Source organism: Pleurodeles waltl, chromosome 8 (assembly GCF_031143425.1).
Source record: "Pleurodeles waltl isolate 20211129_DDA chromosome 8, aPleWal1.hap1.20221129, whole genome shotgun sequence".
Classification (NCBI taxonomy): Eukaryota; Metazoa; Chordata; class Amphibia; order Caudata; family Salamandridae; genus Pleurodeles; species Pleurodeles waltl.
Genome location: NC_090447.1, coordinates 154,855,794 through 154,876,203, shown reverse-complemented (window position 1 = coordinate 154,876,203; position 20,410 = coordinate 154,855,794). Strand labels below are relative to the sequence as shown.

The 20,410-nt window shown below is 45.3% G+C and overlaps 1 protein-coding gene across 2 annotated transcripts in view; it reads right to left on the bottom strand.

Moving 5' to 3' along the window:
* CCDC81 (coiled-coil domain containing 81) overlaps positions 1 to 20,410 on the bottom strand; it is a 292,165-nt gene that overhangs the window by 94,651 nt on the left and 177,104 nt on the right. For both annotated transcript variants that reach the window (XM_069203991.1, XM_069203990.1), the window contains exon 8: positions 9,796 to 9,913. In XM_069203991.1, the coding sequence (XP_069060092.1) occupies positions 9,796 to 9,913 (118 nt within the window). The remainder of the gene's footprint in view (positions 1 to 9,795; positions 9,914 to 20,410) is intronic.

The following is a 20,410-nucleotide window of genomic DNA, read 5'->3' as shown; positions in this document are numbered from 1 at the left end:
CCACCCTAAGGGACCGCTCACCTAACACATGCACACTGCCATTGTAGATTGTGTGTGTTGGTGGGGAGAAAAAGGCAAAGTCGACATGGCATCCCCCTCAGGATGCCATGCCCACAAAATACTGCCTGTGACATAGGTAAGTCACCACTCTAGCAGGCCTTACAGCCCTAAGGCAGGGTGCACTATACCACAGGTGAGGGCATAGCTGCATGATCAATATGCCCCTACAGTGTCTAAGTCTATTCTTAGACATTGTAAGTACAGTGTGGCCATATTAAGTATATGGCCTGGGAGTTTATCAAAAACGAACTCCACAGCTCCATAATGGCTACACTGAATACTGGGAAGTTTGGTATCAAACTTCTCAGAATAATAAACCCACACTGATGCCAGTGTTGGATTTATTAAAAAACGCATACAGAAGGCATCTTAGAGATGCCCCCTATATTTTACCCAATCCCTCAGTGCAGGACTGACTGGTCTGTGCCAGCCTGCTGCTGAGAGACGAGTTTCTGACCCCCTGCGGCGAGGGCCTTTGTGCCCTCTGAGGGCAGAAACAAAGCCTGCACTGAGTGGAGGTGCTTAACACCTCCCCCCCTGCAGGAACTGTAACACCTAGTAGTGAGCCTTAAAGGCTCAGGCTTCGTGTTACAATGCCCCAGAGCACTCCAGCTAGTGGAGATGCCTGCCCCCTGGACACAGCCCCCACTTTTGGCAGCAAGTCCAGGGGAGATAATGAGAAAAACAAGGAGGAGTCACCCACCAGTCAGGACAGCCCCTAAGGTGCCCTGAGCTGAGGTGACCCCTGCCTTTAGAAATCCTCCATCTTGGTTTTGGAGGATTCCCCCAATAGGAATAGGGATGTGCCCCCCTCCCCTCAGGGAGGAGGCACAAGGACGGTGTAGCCACCCTCAAGGACAGTAGCCATTGGCTACTGCCCTCCCAGACCTAAACACACCCCTAAATTTAGTATTTAGGGGCACTCAGAACCCAGGAAATCAGATTACTGCAACCTTAACAAGAAGAAGGACTGCTGACCTGAAGCCCTGCAGTGAAGATGGAGACGACAACTGCTTTGGCCCCAGCCCTACCGGCCTGTCTCCCAACTTCGAAGAAAACTGCAACAGCGACGCATCCAACAGGGACCAGTGACCTCTGAAGCTTCAGAGGACTGCCCTGCACCCAAGGACAAAGAAACTCCAGTGAACAGCGGCCCTGTTCAACAACCTGCAACTTTCTTGCAACAAAGAAACAACTTTAAAGACTTCACGTTTCCCGCCAGAAGCGTGAGACTTTCCACTCTGCACCCGATGCCCTCGGCTCGACCTACGGAAAACCAACACTTCAGGGAGGACTCCCCGGCGACTGCGAGCTCGTGAGTAGCCAGAGACGACCCCCCTGAGCCCCCACAGCGACCCCTGCAGAGGAAATCCAGAGGCTCCCCCTGACCGCGACTGCCTGTAACAAGGGACCCGACCCTTGGAACCAACACTGCACCCGCAGCCCCCAGGATCTGAAGGAACCTAACTCCAGTGCAGGAGCGACCTCCAGGCGTCCCTCTGCCTAGCCCAGGTGGTGGCTACCCCGAAGAGCCCCCCTGTGCCTGCCTGCATCGTTGAAGTGACCCCCGGGTCCCTCCATTACTTTCATTCTAAAACCCGATGCCTGTTTGCACACTGCACCCTGCCGCCCCTGTGCCGCTGAGGGTGTACTTTCTGTGCCGGCTTGTGTCCCACCCGGTGCCCTACAAAAGCCCCCTGGGCTGCCCCCAGAGGACGCGGGTACTTACCTGCTGGCAGACTGGAACCGGGCCACCCCTGTTCTCCATTGAAGCCTATGTGTTTTGGGCACCTCTTTGACCTCTGCACCTGACCGGCCCTGAGCTGCTGGTGTGGTAAATTTGAGGTTGCCTTGAACCCCCAACGGTGGGCTACCTTGGCCCCAACTGTGAGACTCGTAAGTGTTTTACTTACCTGCAAACTTAACCTTTACTTACCTCCCCAAGAAACTGTTGATTTTTGCAGTGTCCACTTTAAAAATAGCTTATTGCCATTTTTACAAAGACTGTATATGATATTGCTTTTATTCAAAGTTCCTAAACTATCTAAGTGAAGTACCTTACATTTAAAGTATTAATTGTAAATCTTGCACCTGTGGTTCTTAAAATAAACTAAGAAAATATATTTTTCAATATAAAAACCTATTGGCCTGGAGTAAGCCCAAACTACCACAAAATAGAGCATTAGAATTATCTACTTTTGCCACTATCTTACCTCTAAGGGGAACCCTTGGACTCTGTGCACACTATTTCTAACTTTGAAATAGTATATACAGAGCCAACATCCTACATTGGTGGATCAGCGGTGGGGTCTAAGACTTTGCATTTGCTGGACTACTCAGCCAATACCTGATCACACAACTAAATTCCAACAATTGTCATTAGAAACTGATTTTTGAAATCTGAGCTATTTTTCTAAATTTTTAAAAGTCCTGCTAGGGCCTTGTGTAAGTCCCTGTTAGCATTTCTTTTAGAGTTTAAAAGTTTGTAAAAGTTTGGATTTAAGTTCTAGATGTAGTTTTTAGATTCTTAAAAAGTAATCCCAACTTTTAGAGTGATAATGTCTAGCACAGATGAGATGGTGGTGGAACTCAACCTCACCCCTTACCTGCATCTAAGAATGTCAGAGTTAAGGACTCTCTGTAAGCTAAAAAAAAGATAAAAACTGGGTCCAACCCTACCAAAGTAAAGCTCTAGGAGCCTTTGGCAGAGTTCAAAAGGGACCACCCCTCTGAGGATAATCCTTCAGATGGGGAAATTAGTGAACAGGAGGATGACTTCCCCCCTCCTGTCCTAAATAGGGAGAACAGGGTCCCTCAAACCCTGACTCCTCAAATCCTAGTCAGAGAGACTGGTTCTTCCATAGAGGAGTCCAGTACCTCTGAAAACATTGAGGGCAGCCTCAATGAAGATGACCTCCTGTTAGCCAAGATGGCCAAAAGATTGGCTTTGGAGAAGCAGCTCCTAGCCATAGAAAGGGAAAGAAAAGAGATGGGTTTAGCTCCCATCAATGGTGGCAGCAACTTAAATAGGGTCAGAAAGAACACTGACATCCTAAAAATCCACAAAGGGATTGTAACCAAATATGAAGATGGTGATGACATCACCAAATGGTTCATAGCTTTTGAGAGGGCTTGTGCAACCAGAAAAGTAAACAGATCTCACTGGGGAGCTCTCCTTTGGGAAATGTTCACTGGAAAGTGTAGGGACCGACTTCTCACACTCTCTGGTAAAGATGCAGAATCCTATGAACTCATGAAGGCTACCCTGATTGAGGGCTTAGGATTCTCCACTGGGGAGTCCGAGGTTAGGTTCAGGGGGGCTCAAAAATCCTCGAGCCAGACCTGGGTTGATTTTGTAGACTACTCAGTGAAAACACTGGATGGTTGGGTAACTGGAAATGAAATGCATGACTATGTTGGGCTTTATAATTTGTTTATGAAAGAACACATTTTAAGTAACTGCTTCAATGAAAAGTTGCATCAGTATCTGGTAGACCTAGGTCCAATTTCTCCCCAAGAATTGGGAAGGAAGGCAGACCACTGGGTCAAGACTAGGGTAACCAAAACTTCCACTGGGGGTGACCAGAAGAAAGGGGTTACAAAGCCTCCCCAGGAGAATGTGGGGGACACTAGAAACAAAGAAAAAGAGACCTCCGTAGGCCCCCAAAAACCAGACCAGGTGGGTGGGCCCCAAAACACAACCAAAAACAAAGGTGGGTACCAGGGTAAGAACTGGGATGCCACTAAGGCATGCTGCCAAAACTGTAGACAGACAGGGCACCACACCAAGGACACTTCTTGTCCCAAAAACAAACCCCCTAGCAAAATCCCAGGGGTGACCAGTGTAGCCATTGGGGATGACTCCTCAGATAAGAAGGTCTTCATAGCCTTCAACTGGAAAAGGGCCCAACAGGTGAGTTGGAGATTCCAGAGGGAAGTAGACACTTCCACCACCTACTGGTGAATGGAATCCCAGCCACTGCTCTGAGAGACACTTGTGACAGTCACACTATTGTGCATGACAGGCTGGTGTTCTCAAACCAGTACATCCCAGGTAAGACTGCCAGAGTAAGAGTTAGCCGAGACAGGGTCACTGATAGGCCTGTGGCTTTTGTGCCCATAGAAGTGGGTGGGACTTTTAGCTGGAGAAGGGTGGTAGTCAGTACAGACTTCCCCCTTGATTGTCTCCTTGGAAATGACTATCCAGAGGTTAGTCAGAGCCCAAAAGAGGAACTGGTTCAGTGCCAGTCCTCTCCCAAGGGTTCTGGAGGTGCTGCCCTTGCAGTTACTGCAAGTAGGCCCCAGAAGAAAAAGAAAAGAAAACAGTGTAGGAAAGGTGGACAACCTTTAGCCAAGGTTCCAGCAAGCCAAGGCGATTCTGCTCCAGTAGGGGAGAACTCCAAAAATGGCACTGGTAAAGTCCAACCTGACCCACAAGAAGTCCTGGCTAGTCAGGCAACTGTTAAACCTGAGTGGGTGGCTCCTCAGTTAACAGAAGAAAGAGTGGAAGAAGGGTGTTTACTACAAGAGATAGTAACCCAAAGAAGCCTGTAACTTAGCCCCTTCCCTTGTAGGTGAAGAGCTAAAGGTGTGGTTCTGGGCACTGACAGTTGTCAGTGGCCTCTGCTGGGTGTTAGCCTTTATGGCTGCAATAATCTTGGCATGGTGGTCTGAACCCATGCCAAATAGCAAGTTAGGCCCCCTGACCCTGTTGGTCATGGTGGGGTTACTCCAGTTCTGGGTAACCTCTTTGGGTAAGCTAGGGGTGACCCTGGCTAAAATAAGATTAACAGAGGTGGATACCTCTAACCCCAAAATAGAGAGAATGGGTGAAGACATTAAAAGCACAGACCAGAGGCAATTCATAATAGGTCCTATCACTGTGGGAGTGGGTCAGTTCCCCAGAGGGAATGACCTGAACAGGAGGATGTAAGGCAGAGTAGGCCCTGCAACAAACCAGCCTATTTCCCCTACTCTTACTCGCCTCACAGACTAGGAAGACTCTCCCAGCTTCGGCTGAGTCTCCTGACCTGTGGGCTGGGGGTCTTGTGTAAGTAAATGGCTCCCTGTTACAGTTATCCCACACTTTTTGCCTGACACTGATGCTGACTTGACTGAGAAGTGTGCTGAGACCCTGCTAACCAGGCCCCAGCACCAGTGTTCTTTCACCTAAAATGTACCATTGTTTCCACAATTGGCACACCCCTGGCACACAGATAAGTCCCTTGTAAAAGGTACCAGTGGTACCAAGGGCCCCATGACCAGGGAAGGTCCCTGAGGGCTGCAGCATATGTTGTGCCACCCTAAGGGACACCTCACCTAACACATGCACACTGCCATTGTAGATTGTGTGTGTTGGTGGGGAGAAAAAGGCAAAGTCGACATGGCATCCCCGTCAGGATGCCATGCCCACAAAATACTGCCTGTGGCATAGGTAAGTCACCCCTCTAGCAGGCCTTACAGCCCTAAGGCAGGGTGCACTATACCACAGGTGAGGGCACAGCTGCATGAGAAATATGCCCCTACAGTGTCTAAGTCTATTCTTAGACATTGTAAGTACAGTGTGGCCATATTGAGTATATGGTCTGGGAGTTTGTCAAAAACGAACTCCACAGCTCCAAAAAGGCTACACTGAATACTGGGAAGTTTGGTATCAAACTTCTCAGAATAATAAACCCACACTGATGCCAGTGTTGGATTTATTACAAAACGCACACAGAAGGCATCTTAGAGATGCCCCCTGTATTTTACCCAATCCTTCAGTGCAGGACTGACTGGTCTGTGCCAGCCTGCTGCTGAGAGACGAGTTTCTGAGCCCCTGGGGTGAGGGCCTTTGTGCCCTCTGAGGCCTGAAACAAAGCCTGCTCTGGGTGGAGGTGCTTAACACCTCCCCCCTGCAGGAACTGTAACACCTAGCAGTGAGAAGGCTCGGGCTTCGTGTTACAATGCCCCAGGGCACTTCAGCTAGTGGAGATGCCTGCCCCCTGGACACAGCCCCCACTTTTGGCAGCAAGTCCAGGGGAGATAATGAGAAAAACAAGGAGGAGTCACCCAGCAGTCAGGACAGCCCCTAAGGTGCCCTGAGCTGAGGTGACCCCTGCCTTTAGAAATGTTCCATCTTGGTTTTGGAGGATTCCCCCAATAGGAATAGGGATGTGCCCCCCTCCCCTCAGGGAGGAGGCACAAGGAGGGTGTAGCCACCCTCAAGGACAGTAGCCATTGACTACTGCCCTCCCAGACCTAAACACACCCCTAAATTTAGTATTTAGGGGCACCCAGAACCCAGGAATTCAGATTCCTGCATCCTTAACTAGAAGAAGGACTGCTGACCTGAAGCCCTGCAGTGAAGACGGAGATGACAACTGCTTTGGCCCCAGCCCTACCGGCCTGTCTCCCAACTTCGAAGAAAACTGCAACAGCGACGCATCCAACAGGGACCAGCGACCTCTGAAGCCTCAGAGGACTGCCCTGCACCCAAGGACCAAGAAACTCCTGTGAAAAGCAGCCCTGTTCAACAACCTGCAACTTTCTTGCAACAAAGAAACAACTTTAAAGACTTCACATTTCCCGTCGAAAGCGTGAGACTTTCCACTCTGCACCCGAAGCCCCCGGCTCGACCTACGGAAAACCAACACTTCAGGGAGGACTCCCCGGCGACTGCGAGCCCGTGAGTAGCCAGAGACGACCCCTCTGATCCCCCACAGCGACACCTGCAGAGGAAATCCAGAGGCTCCCCCTGACCGCGACTGCCTGTAACAAGGGACCCGACGCCTGGAACCAACACTGCACCCGCAGCCCCCAGGACCTGAAGGAACCGAACTCCAGTGCAGGAGTGACCCCTAGGCGACCCTCTGCCTAGCCCAGATGGTGGCTACCCCTTAGAGCCCCCCCGTGCCTGCCTGCATTGTTGAAGTGACCCCCGGGTCCCTCCATTACTTTCTATCTAAAACCCGACTCCTGTTTGCACACTGCACCTGGCCGCCCCTGTGCCGCTGAGGGTGTACTTTCTGTGCCGGCTTGTCCCCCCCCCCAGGTGCCCTACAAAACCACCCTGGTCTGCCTCCAGAGGACGTGAGTACTTACCTGCTGGCAGACTGGAACCGGGGCACCCCTGTTTTCCATTGAAGCCTATGTGTTTTGGGCACCTCTTTGACCTCTGCACCTGACCGGCCCTGAGCTGCTGGTGTGGTAACTTTGGGGTTGCCTTGAACCCCCAACGGTGGGCTACCTTGGCCCCAACTTTGAGACTTGTAAGTGTTTTACTTACCTGCAAACTTAACCTTTACTTACCTCCCCCAGGAACTGTTGATTTTTGCACTGTGTCCACTTTAAAAAAGCTTATTGCCATTTTTACAAAGACTGTATATGATATTGCTTTTATTCAAAGTTCCTAAAGTATCTAAGTGAAGTACCTTACATTTAAAGTATTAATTGTAAATCTTGAACCTGTGGTTCTTAAAACAAACGAAGAAAATATATTTTTCAATATAAAAACCTATTGGCCTGGAGTAAGTCTTTTAGTGTGTGTTCCTCATTTATTGCCTGTGTGTGTACAACAAATGCTTAACACTACCGTCTGATAAGCCTACTGCTCGACCACACTACCACAAAATAGAGCATTAGAATTATCTCTTTTTGCCACTATCTTACCTCTAAGGGGAACCCTTGGACTCTGTGCACACTATTTCTTACTTTGAAATAGTGCATACAGAGCCAACTTCCTACAGAATACTACTGAAATGCTTACACGTTCTATGCCCCAAAGTATTTTGAATACTCATACTGACTTTCTGTGGACAACACACAGTTTTATTCAATTCATTATAGTAATCTGTGAAAACAATATACCATAGACCGATATATAAAGAGACAGGTCACACAAATAGCGGTCGCAAATTGAGCATTGATTATTTGAGACCTGCTTCTGATTTTGCAATGTGGCCTGGGTAGTAATAGGTTGCATCTCAACATTGTTTGGTCAATGGTTATGTTTACGTTTGAAAGCATCAATCACACAAAAGGTGATGGGAGGAATGCTAGAAAAAAGTGTGACCACTGGCAATCGCTCAGAGTAGCATTACAGCCAATAGTTTTTCACTTTCTCTGCCACACTAGACAAAGGCCTGCCTTATGCAAATCATTACTGACCCTGCTCCTCATGGGAACAGTCTATCCCGTATTGCCAGGTGAGGCCCCCTTCAGAAGGGAATAAAAACAACCCCAGACCGATTTCAGCCTTGTTATGTTTCATCACTGAGTTATAGTTTGGATCCTATGGCACAGTCAGTAAGGGACCCAGGTCTGGGCATTCCATTAGTCACTTAGGATGTAACATCAGTAACACAAAAGGTGATTGGAAGAATGCTTTACAAAATGTCTAACCACTAGCAATTGCTTGGGGCAGCATTCCAACCCATCATTTCTCACCACTGTGCCACTCTAGGCAAAGGTCCACCTTATGGAAATCAGTACAGATCCAATGTATACCTCACTGATACGGCCTAACAAAGGCATAACCGGTATGAGGATTATTTTAATCCTTTTTGCCTTGCCTGGTAGTTTGGGATGGACTGTTTCCGTGCGCAGCAGGGTTAGAATTGATTTGCATAAGGCTGGTCTTTGTCCAGAGTGGCACAATGTGTGAAAAACGATAGGCTGGAATGCTACCCTGAGTGACCGCCTGTGATCAGACTTTTTGTAAGCATTACTCCCACCACCTTTTGTATGACTGATACTTTTGAAAGCATCATGTGGGACAGGGTGTTTTATGCTGAGACCCCTTGTTAATTAGTCGCAGCGCAAAATAAAGGTGAGATCGCAAAACAACCTCAGAGCTTCAGGTTTCTTGAGTGTTGAATAAGGACTGCCATTAACACCATTACCTTAATGCACCCTGAATACACATCACAATCCTAATACATTTGTACAGGATATAGGGCCAGATGTACATACATCTCATTTGCTAAACGTGTTCACAATTTGTGCACCAACTTTTAGCGAATCCAATGGTATTTTGCAATCCGTCCTATGTACTTAATAAGTGGGTTCACAAAATACTGCATCGCAGTGTGTCTCAACTACTGCTTGAATATTAATGAGATAGATTGCAAACTGTGATCCACTACGATTCGCTGCCATCGCCTGGATGGTGGGCTGCTGGGATCAGCAGACCACACAATGCCTGTGATTGCTTTTACGTAAAGCAAACTTTTTTTTTTTTTTTTTTTTTTTTTTTTTTAATGCAGCCGTTTTCCTTTAAGGAAAATGGATGCATTTACTAAAAAAAAGGGAAACATTTGTAGAACTATTTTTAAGAGTAGGCAGTGGACCCATGGATCACTGCCTACTCTTATAGATGTTTTGGGCCATTCACAAAGGAGAAGTAGTCCCCTGGGGACCTTTTCCCGTTTACAAGTAAGCTACCACTATTTGTAAAGGACGCCCTAAAACACCCCCTTTCCAAACTTCGATTCCTTATGATTTTTTACACCCATTTAGCGATTCGGTAACATGTTACCGAATCGGTAAATGGGCTTAGTGCATTCGAAAACCACATTTTCTAGTTGCAAACCCTGCGCTTTATCCAAGAAAATGCGTTGGCACGTCTAGCCTTTAATGTAAGGAACCATTAATACATTTAGAGATTTTAACAAAATGAGAATGACATTCATAGAACTCTAGCTTTCATCGGTTTTATTAAATGAAAAAAGAGTAATGCATTATGCGTATATGTACCTGCCCTGCCCTGCAGTGACCAAGGCATGAAGGGGTCGGAAGTCTTTTTTGGTACACCTGGGTGACAATGCATGCATCGTCTGCCTTCAGAGCCTTTGGAGGAAGAGGTGAACGTACCCTAGGAACAACCAAAAACAAGATGTAATCATCAGCTAAAAAGAACACTTTTTCTCATTATTAGCAAACCTCAGCATTGCCAGGCGTTGTATGTCTTGGAATTCACACACTAACACAAGAAGCCCATCAAACAACAACGAGTCAACACTGAGTGAAACTCCGTCTTCTCTGGAGTTCCCCAGGTTTTTTGGGTCCACAGACCTATGTAATGGTCTGAGGTCTGCAGTCCAGTCCCCACTCCTAGTTTTCTCTGTGCAAAATGGCTTCCTCTTCACTCCCTAGTGTAGTCCTGGCTATAACGAGACTGGCCTTAGATTGTTACAGACCACCAGCATGAGCAAGGCAGGCATCACATATTAATAACAAGCACACTACTTTGTGTCAGTGACAAATCATGTCCTAGGGTAAAGGAGATGCCTGCACTCACCAGCACTGTCCTTGGCATCAGGTAACATAAGAATGAACAGAAAAGACTCTCTGCAAATGCAATAGATCAGGTGTTACCAAGCTGTGGCCTGGGAGCCCATGGGGATCCACAAAGCCTCCCCAGAGGCTCCACGACTGCACAGAAAATTAAATAGTATTAACAGATTAATAAAGTATATATAAATGAAATAGCTAAATGTACAAATGAAATATTTAAAACTTACTATAAATGTGAAGGAATTTTAAATCAGAGGCTAAAAACTGAATTAGTCTCCTCGGATTGATTCAGAGGAGTAGCGCAGGTGCATCAAACAGAATATAGTATCAATGGTTTGTGGCTTCAATTAAATTTAGAGAAGCTCCAACCCTCCAATTAAAGTTTTTTTTTTTTTTTTTAAATTATTTATATTTGTTTGCAAATTAAAATGTGTTATCATTTGTGTATATGTTTGATGAATGCTTGTTTCTGTGTTTTTTGTGTATTGTTTTGCAGTTCAAATCATCAAAAACGCTTAGGCCCGGGGGGCCCCTAACTTCCAATAATGACTCACTGGGGGTCCTCGGATTCCAATAACGATAAAGTGGGGGTCCACAGAAGTCAAAAGGTTGGGAACCACTGCAACAGATCTTTATTTTCTCAGATTTTTACTGAGGCTATCAATAAATTATTCAAGTAAAAATATGTATGCCAAAAAGCCAGAGACATTCATAGATACTCCCTCACTGAGGCTTCACTAAACCCAATAACCTAGACAATGCTGGAACTATAGCTAAAGCATAGTCTTGTCCAAAATAATTGTACGGGGCACCGAATCACAGATGAGGCCTCACCTAGAATCTTCAGCAGTGATAGGCTACGTAAATGATAGAGGTGCAGAAAACTCAAGGCGTGCGCTGTGTAGCCTTTCTGTATGGATGTTTTCCCAAAAGATAGTTTTAAGACAACTGCATTTTAATATCTTATGAAAAGAGGGCCACCTTTTAAACAGTACTGATACAGTTACTGGGACTGTCTGCATAGTTTTGTTTTTTTAAACGTGGTATAATGCAGCCAACGCTAATGTGCTTTTTTTTTTGCTGTTAAAGTTGCAAATGGGGCTGTGTGGGGGGAAGATGGGGGTGTAGCGTTGCCAGAGTGAGATACCAAAACATAGGCAGCCAAGCAGTGGAAAGCTATTCAACTAATTTACTTCCTAATGAAGATGAACCCATGACATGGAACATCCAGCTGGCAGCAAACCTCCTGTCCTCTCCAGCACTCGAAATCCAACTGCCTGCCTGATATTTCATGGAACCCAATGACACATTTGGAACATAGAACATAAGTCTCCAAACACGTAAAGAGACATCAATAAAGAAATACATACTACATCACCTTCCCCCTTTAAAACTTAACAAAACATTAAAAGAAATATAAGTACAAAACAAAACACAATTCAAATCTCAAAACATAGTAATATAAAATGAAAACTCAGAACTTGCTAATACAATTCAAAATCTTTAAATTTGCTGGGGACCTTCACCTGACGGACACCTATGGGTCTCGAATTTGAACACAATGTATTTTGTAATTTTCCTGTCATTTGATTATATGTAATATCTCCACTAGCCGGATGCTGATTATCATGTTGTGACGAACCAGATTTGTCATCAACACACTTGACATCCTGACAAACATCAGTGGAAAGCATAGAATCTTCTGAATGTTTTACTTTATAGACATCTTGATAAATGTGAGCCTGCAAATCAGAAATAGGAACCACACTATCTCTGTTCCACCACCCCTTCCCTTGTAACAAAAGAGATGTTTTTGTGATTTTCTGTACTTTCACAGGAGACATGAACTTTGTTTCCACTTTTAGAAATTTGATAGGTTTTTTAATTAAAAGCCAATCACCCACTTCTATTTTAACCTCACGTACATTATTCTTCTTTATCATAATAGTCCTTCTGTTTAATCTGTTTGACCAGTGCATTCTTCTTAACAGTTTCAAAATCTGTAGTAATGTCAGTGCTATCAGGTGTTAAATTCAACCACTGAGGAATAAGTTTTGTTCCAGGGTCTCTGCCTCGTAGCACCCTGAAAGGAGAAAAATTAGTAGTGGAATGAGGAGTAGTTACATACGCCCAAATTTTTTTCTTTTAGAAAACTCTCTACATCAATGTTCAATTAAATGGCTGTCTGAATACCCTCTTTGAGGATACGATTGACTCGCTCTACTAAGCCATTAGAAGATGGACTGTACAGAGCAACTGTTATGTGTGAAATATCTAAACTTGTCAAGAACCCATTCATTTCTTTTGACACAAAATGCATTCCATTGTCAGTGACAATGTAGCGTGGAGGACCTTTAATTTGAAATGTTCTCTTTAAAAAAATCAATAGCTCACTTTGTAATGGGTGATTCAACAAAATCATAATAGATCCATTCAGAAAAATAATCCACTAGCACAATTATATAACGTTGCTGTCTAGGAAGAATAAGGAAAGGGCCAGAGTAGTCTAAAGCCACCTTCACCCAAGGAGACTCAGGCATTTCTACAGGAAATAAAGGTTTGTGTTTAGTTTTCCAATTTTATCTGAAACAATACAATGCGGACAAAGTTCAATAAATTGGGAAACTGCTCTGTCTATGCCTGGCCACCAAAAATGTTGAGTTTTTTTACAGTGGCTGAAACTCCTAAATGTCCTTCGTGTGCTATTGAACATAAACGTTTCCTTACTGCAGTAGGTGGTACAATTAAATCTTTGTGTACACATATTTGATTTTCACAAGACAATTCAGATGCCACTTGTGCAAAACATTTGAGCTCACCTGAAAGTGACCTATCCTGAGGCCAACACACATTTATGAAGTGAAGTACTTTTCTTAATACTTCATCCTTTTCCATAGCCTCCAACCACTCTTGTTCAGAAATTATACCTGCACAGTTTGATATAACATCAACAACAGCTATGACACCTTCTTTTTCTTTGAAAATCTCATCGTTATCTTCCCTGAGAGGTAACCGAGATAAACAGTCTGCCCTGAAGTTCCTCTCACCTTGTATATACTTGATCTTAAAATTGTACTCTTGTAATTTAGATGGAAGCCTAACTAGTCTTGCAGAAGCTTTTCCCAAACCACTACCACTTAAAAGAAAAACAAGAGGCTTATGGTCTGTAAATAACTCAAAATATGTTCACCAAACGTAAGTTTTGAACTTCTCCACCGCCCAAGAACATGCAAGAGCCTCTCGTTCAATGGTACTGTACTTCATCTCTGCTTCATTGAGAGATCCAGAAGCAAATGCCACTGTATTCTCTTTATTACGAACCCACTGTCCAAACACATCTCCCAGCCCCTTTAAACTGGCATCCATGGATATAAAGGATTTATACTGGGGTTGATAAGGTTACAACACGGATGCATTTATAACTAACTTCTTCAAAAGCATTGCCAATTTGTGTGGAGCACTCACATTTAACCCCCTTTTTAAGCAAGGATCTCAAAGGTTGTACTAAAATATCATAACCTGGAACAAAACGTGCATAGTAGTCACACAGTCCAAGAAATGATTTGAGAGAGTCTGTGGGCAGAGGTGCCAACTTGAAGGCAGTTACACTGCAAGCCTTTGGCTTGATACCTTCACTAGTAATAGTGTGCCCTAAATACTCAACTTCCTGTAGCATGAACTTGCACTTACTCAGTTTTACTGTCATACCACACTTCATCAGGATACTAAAAACTCTTTCTAACTTTGCAAGATGTTCCTCAATTGTTTCAGTGAATACCAAAATGTCATCCTGAAAAGCCTGAATGTGTGTCTCATGACCAAATAAAGAATCCATCAGTCTCTGGAAAACACTGGCAGCAGATGCCAGACCAAACGGTAGCCTTAAATACTTGTGAACACCAAATGGTGTCACAAAAGTAGTCAAGGCCTGAGACTCTTCACTCAAAGGTACCTGATGATACGCAGAATGCAAATCTGTTGTAAAAAAGTATTTTGCACTGCCGATATTGGCCACCATCTCCTGTATATGTGGTAACGGTGACAATCTACAAGTATATTTTGATTTAATGACCTGAGGTCAACACACAACCTCAAATCGCCAGAATGTTTCTTGGTCAAAACAATTGGAGAAACCCATTCTGAAGAATCTGAAGGGACAATAACCTTCTCCTGAACCAATTTGTCTAAAAGCTTTCCTAAATCAGCTCTGACACTTAAAGGATCGGGCCTCACTTTATGTACAATAGGTATAGCAGTTTTCTTTAACTTAATCACATGCTCAAACCCCTTTACATTGCCAATAGTTTCTTTGAAAATAGCTGAATCTTTTTCCAATAAAGAATCAACAATATTACTGTCTGATGATAAACAACAAACAGGCATATCACCCAAAAAAAATAGGTTCAATGTGCCCAGGACACAGATGACTACCAAGTCTTGCTAAATCTTTCCAGCCAACAATGTCACGACCCTTCACCGCAACATAAATGTTTGTTAGAATAGTCCTTCCCAAACATTCCAAATTTGAAGTAAAATACCCTAATAAATCCACATCTTGTTCACCAAAGGCCTTTGGATTTATATCAGGTGAAATGAGACTCATATCAGTAGGCCAGTACTTACGAAATATCACATCACCTAAAATTGTTACCGGAGCCCCAGAATCTGCCATAACAGTAATAGATTTCCCATCAATAGTCGCTTGACAAAATGGTCCTTCGATTCTCTTGTTAGGAACCAAATCAACATGACTTGATTCATCACTGTCAATGGTTAACAAGACATTAGAAAATCTATCAAGGCAGTCTTAGACAAGCTCATCATTGTCATTAATGTTCACATTACTAATCCTCATCTTGTTACAATTACTTGAAGAACTCTTACAAACTACCTGGAAGTGAGCCATTTTCCGACAACGTAAAAAAAAAATTCCCAATGCAGGACATGAGGGAAAATGTCCTATATGATTCTTTGAGCCACATCTATAGCACACAATAGAACCCCTCTTCCCTTTAGGACCTTTGTTATTCGCATAAATGGAAGTGTCGTCAACAACTAGATTGACTGGAGAAAAACCTTCCTGATTAGTGCCACTATGTGCGTTCTGACCAAAGAGTACTTGTGTAGTTAAAATGGATCTCTCTATGGCTCTAGCAATGTCTATTGTCTCAGATAAGGTAGGGTTTCTGCAGGTCAAAAGGTGTTCTTGGACTTTCTATGAATAACTATTGAACACAAACTGGTCTCTGATGTAAATGTCCACATTATTTTCAAATTCACATCTGGGCGCTAATACTCTTAAAGTAGCAATATACTGCTCCACCAACTCATCGCTGCCTTGCTTAGCCTTAAAAAAAATTTGTCTTTCCAATATGACACTGGGTTCTTCTGTATATTGTTTTCCCATTCTAGTTTTTGCCTCCAGATAAACAATGGTTGAATAATAATGCCATTTTCCTTGCAGGTAAATAGTCAGTGGCATCAATGGTCGCTAGATAATTCTCAAAAATTCGCAGCTATTCTTTCCATTTAATCTCAGGTTTGCCGGCCTACTGCAGAAATGGAGGTGGTTGCACAGCTCCTTGTACTGTAGCCATTGCATGAAACACAGAGCGTACGTAGGCAAAATAAAGATCTCCACAATTTAGCAACGTAAAGTTCAGGAACTTTTTAAGCTTTTTTTTTTTTCTCCTGATACACAGAAATGTTCAAGGTTTCAAAGCAGAACACAACATTTTCAGACAGTTCTGAAACAGACTTAAAGAACGAGTTACTTACCTTCGGTAACGACTTTTCTGGTGGATACATTAGCTACCTGTGGATTCCTCACCTCATGAATACTCCCATGGCGCCAGCATTCGACGGAAATCTTCTTACTAGTCTCTGCACGTCGACGAGGACGTCACTGTCTCGCACGCGACACCGTCTGACGTCATACAGGCAATAAGAGGTCCTCGACGACGTGCGGACGTCAGTACCAATCATTTTTTACGTGCATGAGAACAACCAGGCAATGCAATGAAAGAACAAAGCAACATCCATTATATTGTAAAAATACACCACATTGTATGAATAACTGTAAATCTTTTTATGTACATATATATATATATATATATATATATAAAACTCTCTCTTTTAAAATATATATACACACACCAAGTATATACATAAAGATATATACACATATACCTATATATATATAAATATATTATATATATACATCTATTGCACCCTCAAAGACCAAGAGGAGCGCACTCAAGGATTACTTGGCAAGACCATAAAGGCAACGGGGAGGCGGGTGGGACCGTGAGGAATCCACAGGTAGCTAATGTATCCACCAGAAAAGTCGTTACCGAAGGTAAGTAACTCGTTCTTCTGATGGATACAACTACCTGTGGATTCCTCACCTCATGAATAGAGTCCCAAAGCAGTACCACGCCCGGCGGTGGGTGCCTAAATGGTCAAACCAAGAAATCCTGCAGCACTGACCGTGCAAAATGGCCGTCCCTTCTAACCTCAGAATCCAAACAGTAATGTTTTGCAAAAGTGTGAAGGGACGACCAAGTTGCGGCCTTGCAGATGTCGACCACAGGAACACCTCTGGCTAAGGCCGAAGTGGCCGACTTAGCTCTGGTGGAATGAGCTCTAATGCCCTCAGGAGGATCCTTCTTTGCCAAAGAGTAACATATTTTAATGCAAAGAACAACCCACCTGGATAGTGTTCTCTTGTGGACTGCCTTTCCTCTCCTCTTGCCCACGTATCCAATAAACAGCTGATCCTCCAGCCTGAAATCCTTTGTTCTATCGATAAAGAAGCTCAACGCTCTCTTTGGGTCCAGACGGTGCAGTCTTTCTTCCTCTTTGGAAGGATGAGGCGGAGGATAGAACGTGGACAAAGTAATTGCCTGAGCCAAATGGAAGGGTGAAACAACCTTCGGGAGGAAAGCAGCCTTGGTCCTCAACACCACCTTATCCCCATAAAAAGTTGTATAAGGGGGTTTTACTGATAAGGCCTGCAACTCACTCACTCTCCTTGCTGATGTTATAGCTATCAGGAAGACTGTTTTTAAAACCAAATACCTCAAGGGGCAAGAATGCATAGGTTCAAAAGGGGACCCCATAAGGAAAGTCAGGACTAAGGACAAATCCCATTGCGGCATAACGAATGGCTTTGGAGGATATTGATTTAGAAGACCTTTCAAGAATCTGATAACAATAGGGGATTTAAATAAAGATGGTTGGTCTGGAAGACATATGAAGGCTGACAAGGCCGATAAATAACCTTTAATGGTAGCCACTGCACAACCTTTCTGCGCCAGAGATAGAGCAAAAGACAAAACATCCGATAGATGAGCATGTAAAGGATCAATCTGCCTCTCTCCACACCACGCAACAAATTTAGACCACCTATTAGCGTAGATAGATTTAGTGGAGTGTCGCCTGGCCGATAATATAACATCCACTACCTCAGGCGGGAGAGAGAAGGAACTCAGGTTGCCCCGTTCAATCTCCAGGCATGTAGGTGCAGACTCTGGAGGTTGGGGTGTAGAACCTGCCCCTGCGACTGTGAGAGGAGGTCTGCCCTGAAAGGGAGACGGAGCGGCGGGCACGTTGAGAGTTGGAGAAGGTCGGAGTACCACACCCTCCTTGGCCAATCCGGAGCTATTAAGATTACTAGAGCCCGGTCTTGGCGAATCTTCCTCAATACTCGAGGAATCAAGGGTATGGGAGGAAACGCGTAAAGCAACTGGCCGCACCAGGTCATTTGAAACGCGTCCCCCAACGCTTCCTGCATCGGATACTGAAGGCTGCAGAACAACGGACAATGCGCGTTCTCTCGAGTGGCGAACAGATCTACCCGAGGAAACCCCCACTTCTGGAAGATTAAACGGACTTGATCTGGATGGAGACGCCACTCGTGGTCTGCCGAGAAGTGGCGACTGAGACTGTCCGCACGCACGTTCAAGACTCCGGCCAGATGGTTTGCTATCAAGCAAATCCGATGGTCCTTTGCCCAGGACCATAGTCGAAGAGCTTCTCTGCAGAGAAGGTACGACCCCACTCCTCCCTGCTTGTTTATGTACCACATCGTGGTAGTATTGTCCGTTAGGACCTGTACCGACTGACCACGAAGGGAAGGGAGGAAGGCCTTGAGAGCCAGACGTACAGCCCGTAACTCTAACAGATTGATGTGAAAAATCTGTTCCTCTGGAGACCAAAGACCTTTGATCTCCAGATCCCCCAGATGAGCTCCCCACCCTAGAGTGGAAGCATCCGTTATGACTGTGGCCACTGGTGGCGACTGCTGGAACGGCTTTCCTTGTGAAAGATTGTTGCTTGCAATCCACCACTTCAAATCCACAGCAGCATCTCTGGAGATCTTGACAGTACCCTCTAGATCCCCTCTGTGTTGAGACCACTGCCTTCGGAGGCACCACTGAAGAGCCCTCATGTGCCAGCGAGCATGCGTGACCAACAGAATGCAGGAGGCAAAAAGACCGAGCAGACGAAGGACCTTGAGGACTGGAACTACCGCTCCATTTCGAAACATTGGAACCAAATCCTGAATATCTTGAATCCGCTGAGGCGGAGGAAAGGCCCGACCCAATGTTGTATCCAGTACTGCCCCTATGAACAGGAGGCGCTGAGAGGGCTCTAGGTGAGATTTGGGCTCGTTCACCGAAAAGCCCAGGTCGAACAACAACTGGGTTGTTGACTGCAGATGACGCAACACAAGCTCCGGGGACTTGGCTTTGATCAACCAATCGTCCAAGTAAGGGAATACTGCTATCCCCTTCCTTCTGAGCTCTGCCGCAACCACCGACATCACCTTCGTGAAGACTCGAGGTGCTGAAGTAAGACCAAACGGAAGGACCGCAAACTGGTAGTGTTGCGATCCCACCACAAACCGGAGATACTTCCTGTGTGACTTGAGTATCGGGATATGAAAGTAAGCATCCTGCAAGTCGACAGACACCATCCAGTCTTCCATGTTCAACGCCAAAAGCACCTGTGCTAGGGTCAGCATCTTGAACTTTTCCTGCTTGAGGAACCAATTCAAGATCCTCAGGTCCAGAATTGGTCTCAAACGACCATCTTTCTTGGGAATCAGGAAATACCTTGAGTAAACTCCTTGACCCCTTTCCTGCTCCGGGACCAACTCCACCGCGCCCTTTAAAAGGAGGACTTCTACCTCCTGTTCTAGCAACAGGAGGTGTTCTTGTGAACAATACGAAGGGCGGGGCGGGATGAGGGGCGGAAACTCCCGAAAGGGAAGGGTGTAGCCTTTTCCCACAACACTGAGAACCCAAGTGTCCGACGTAACAGTCTCCCATTTGGTGAGAAAATGCTGTAATCTTCCCCCTACAGGAGAGGAGTGAGTGGGAAATGGTGGAAGCCTAAGGCTGCTTCCCCTGCTGCACCCCGCCAGAGGATGAGGAAGAGGCAGAGTGCTGCTGAGAGGCTCCCCTGGTGCGGACCCTACCCCTCCCCCTAAAAGATCTATAGGGATGGGAAGAGGCAGGTTGCTGATATCTTCCCCGAAAGGAAGAGGAGGAAGAGCCACGCCCAAATCCACGAAACCTCCTGAAGAATCTGGAAGAGGCCGTGGAAGAAGGAGCTTGGAGTCCCAACGACTTAGCCGTGGCCCTGCTCTCCTTAAAACGTTCCAAGGCCGAATCAGCCTTAGCCCCAAACAGTTTGTCCCCATCAAACGGGAGATCCAACAATGTGGACTGTACATCTGCCGAAAAGCCCGAGTTACGGAGCCAGGCCTGTCTCCTTTCCACCACAGTTGTGCCCATTGCTCTGGCTACCGAGTCGGTGGTATCCAGTCCCGTCTGGATAATTTGGGTCGCAGCAGCCTGGGCATCAGAGACAAGATCCAAAAGACCCTGGGGAAGCTCTGTAAACGAAGAGGAGATGTCATCCATCAGAGCATGAATATACCTCCCCAGGATACAGGTCGCATTAGTGGCTTTTAACGCCAGACTGCAGGACGAAAAAATCTTCTTCGACTGCGCCTCTAGCTTTTTTGAGTCTCTGTCCCCAGGCACCGTCGGGAAAGAACCAGGCG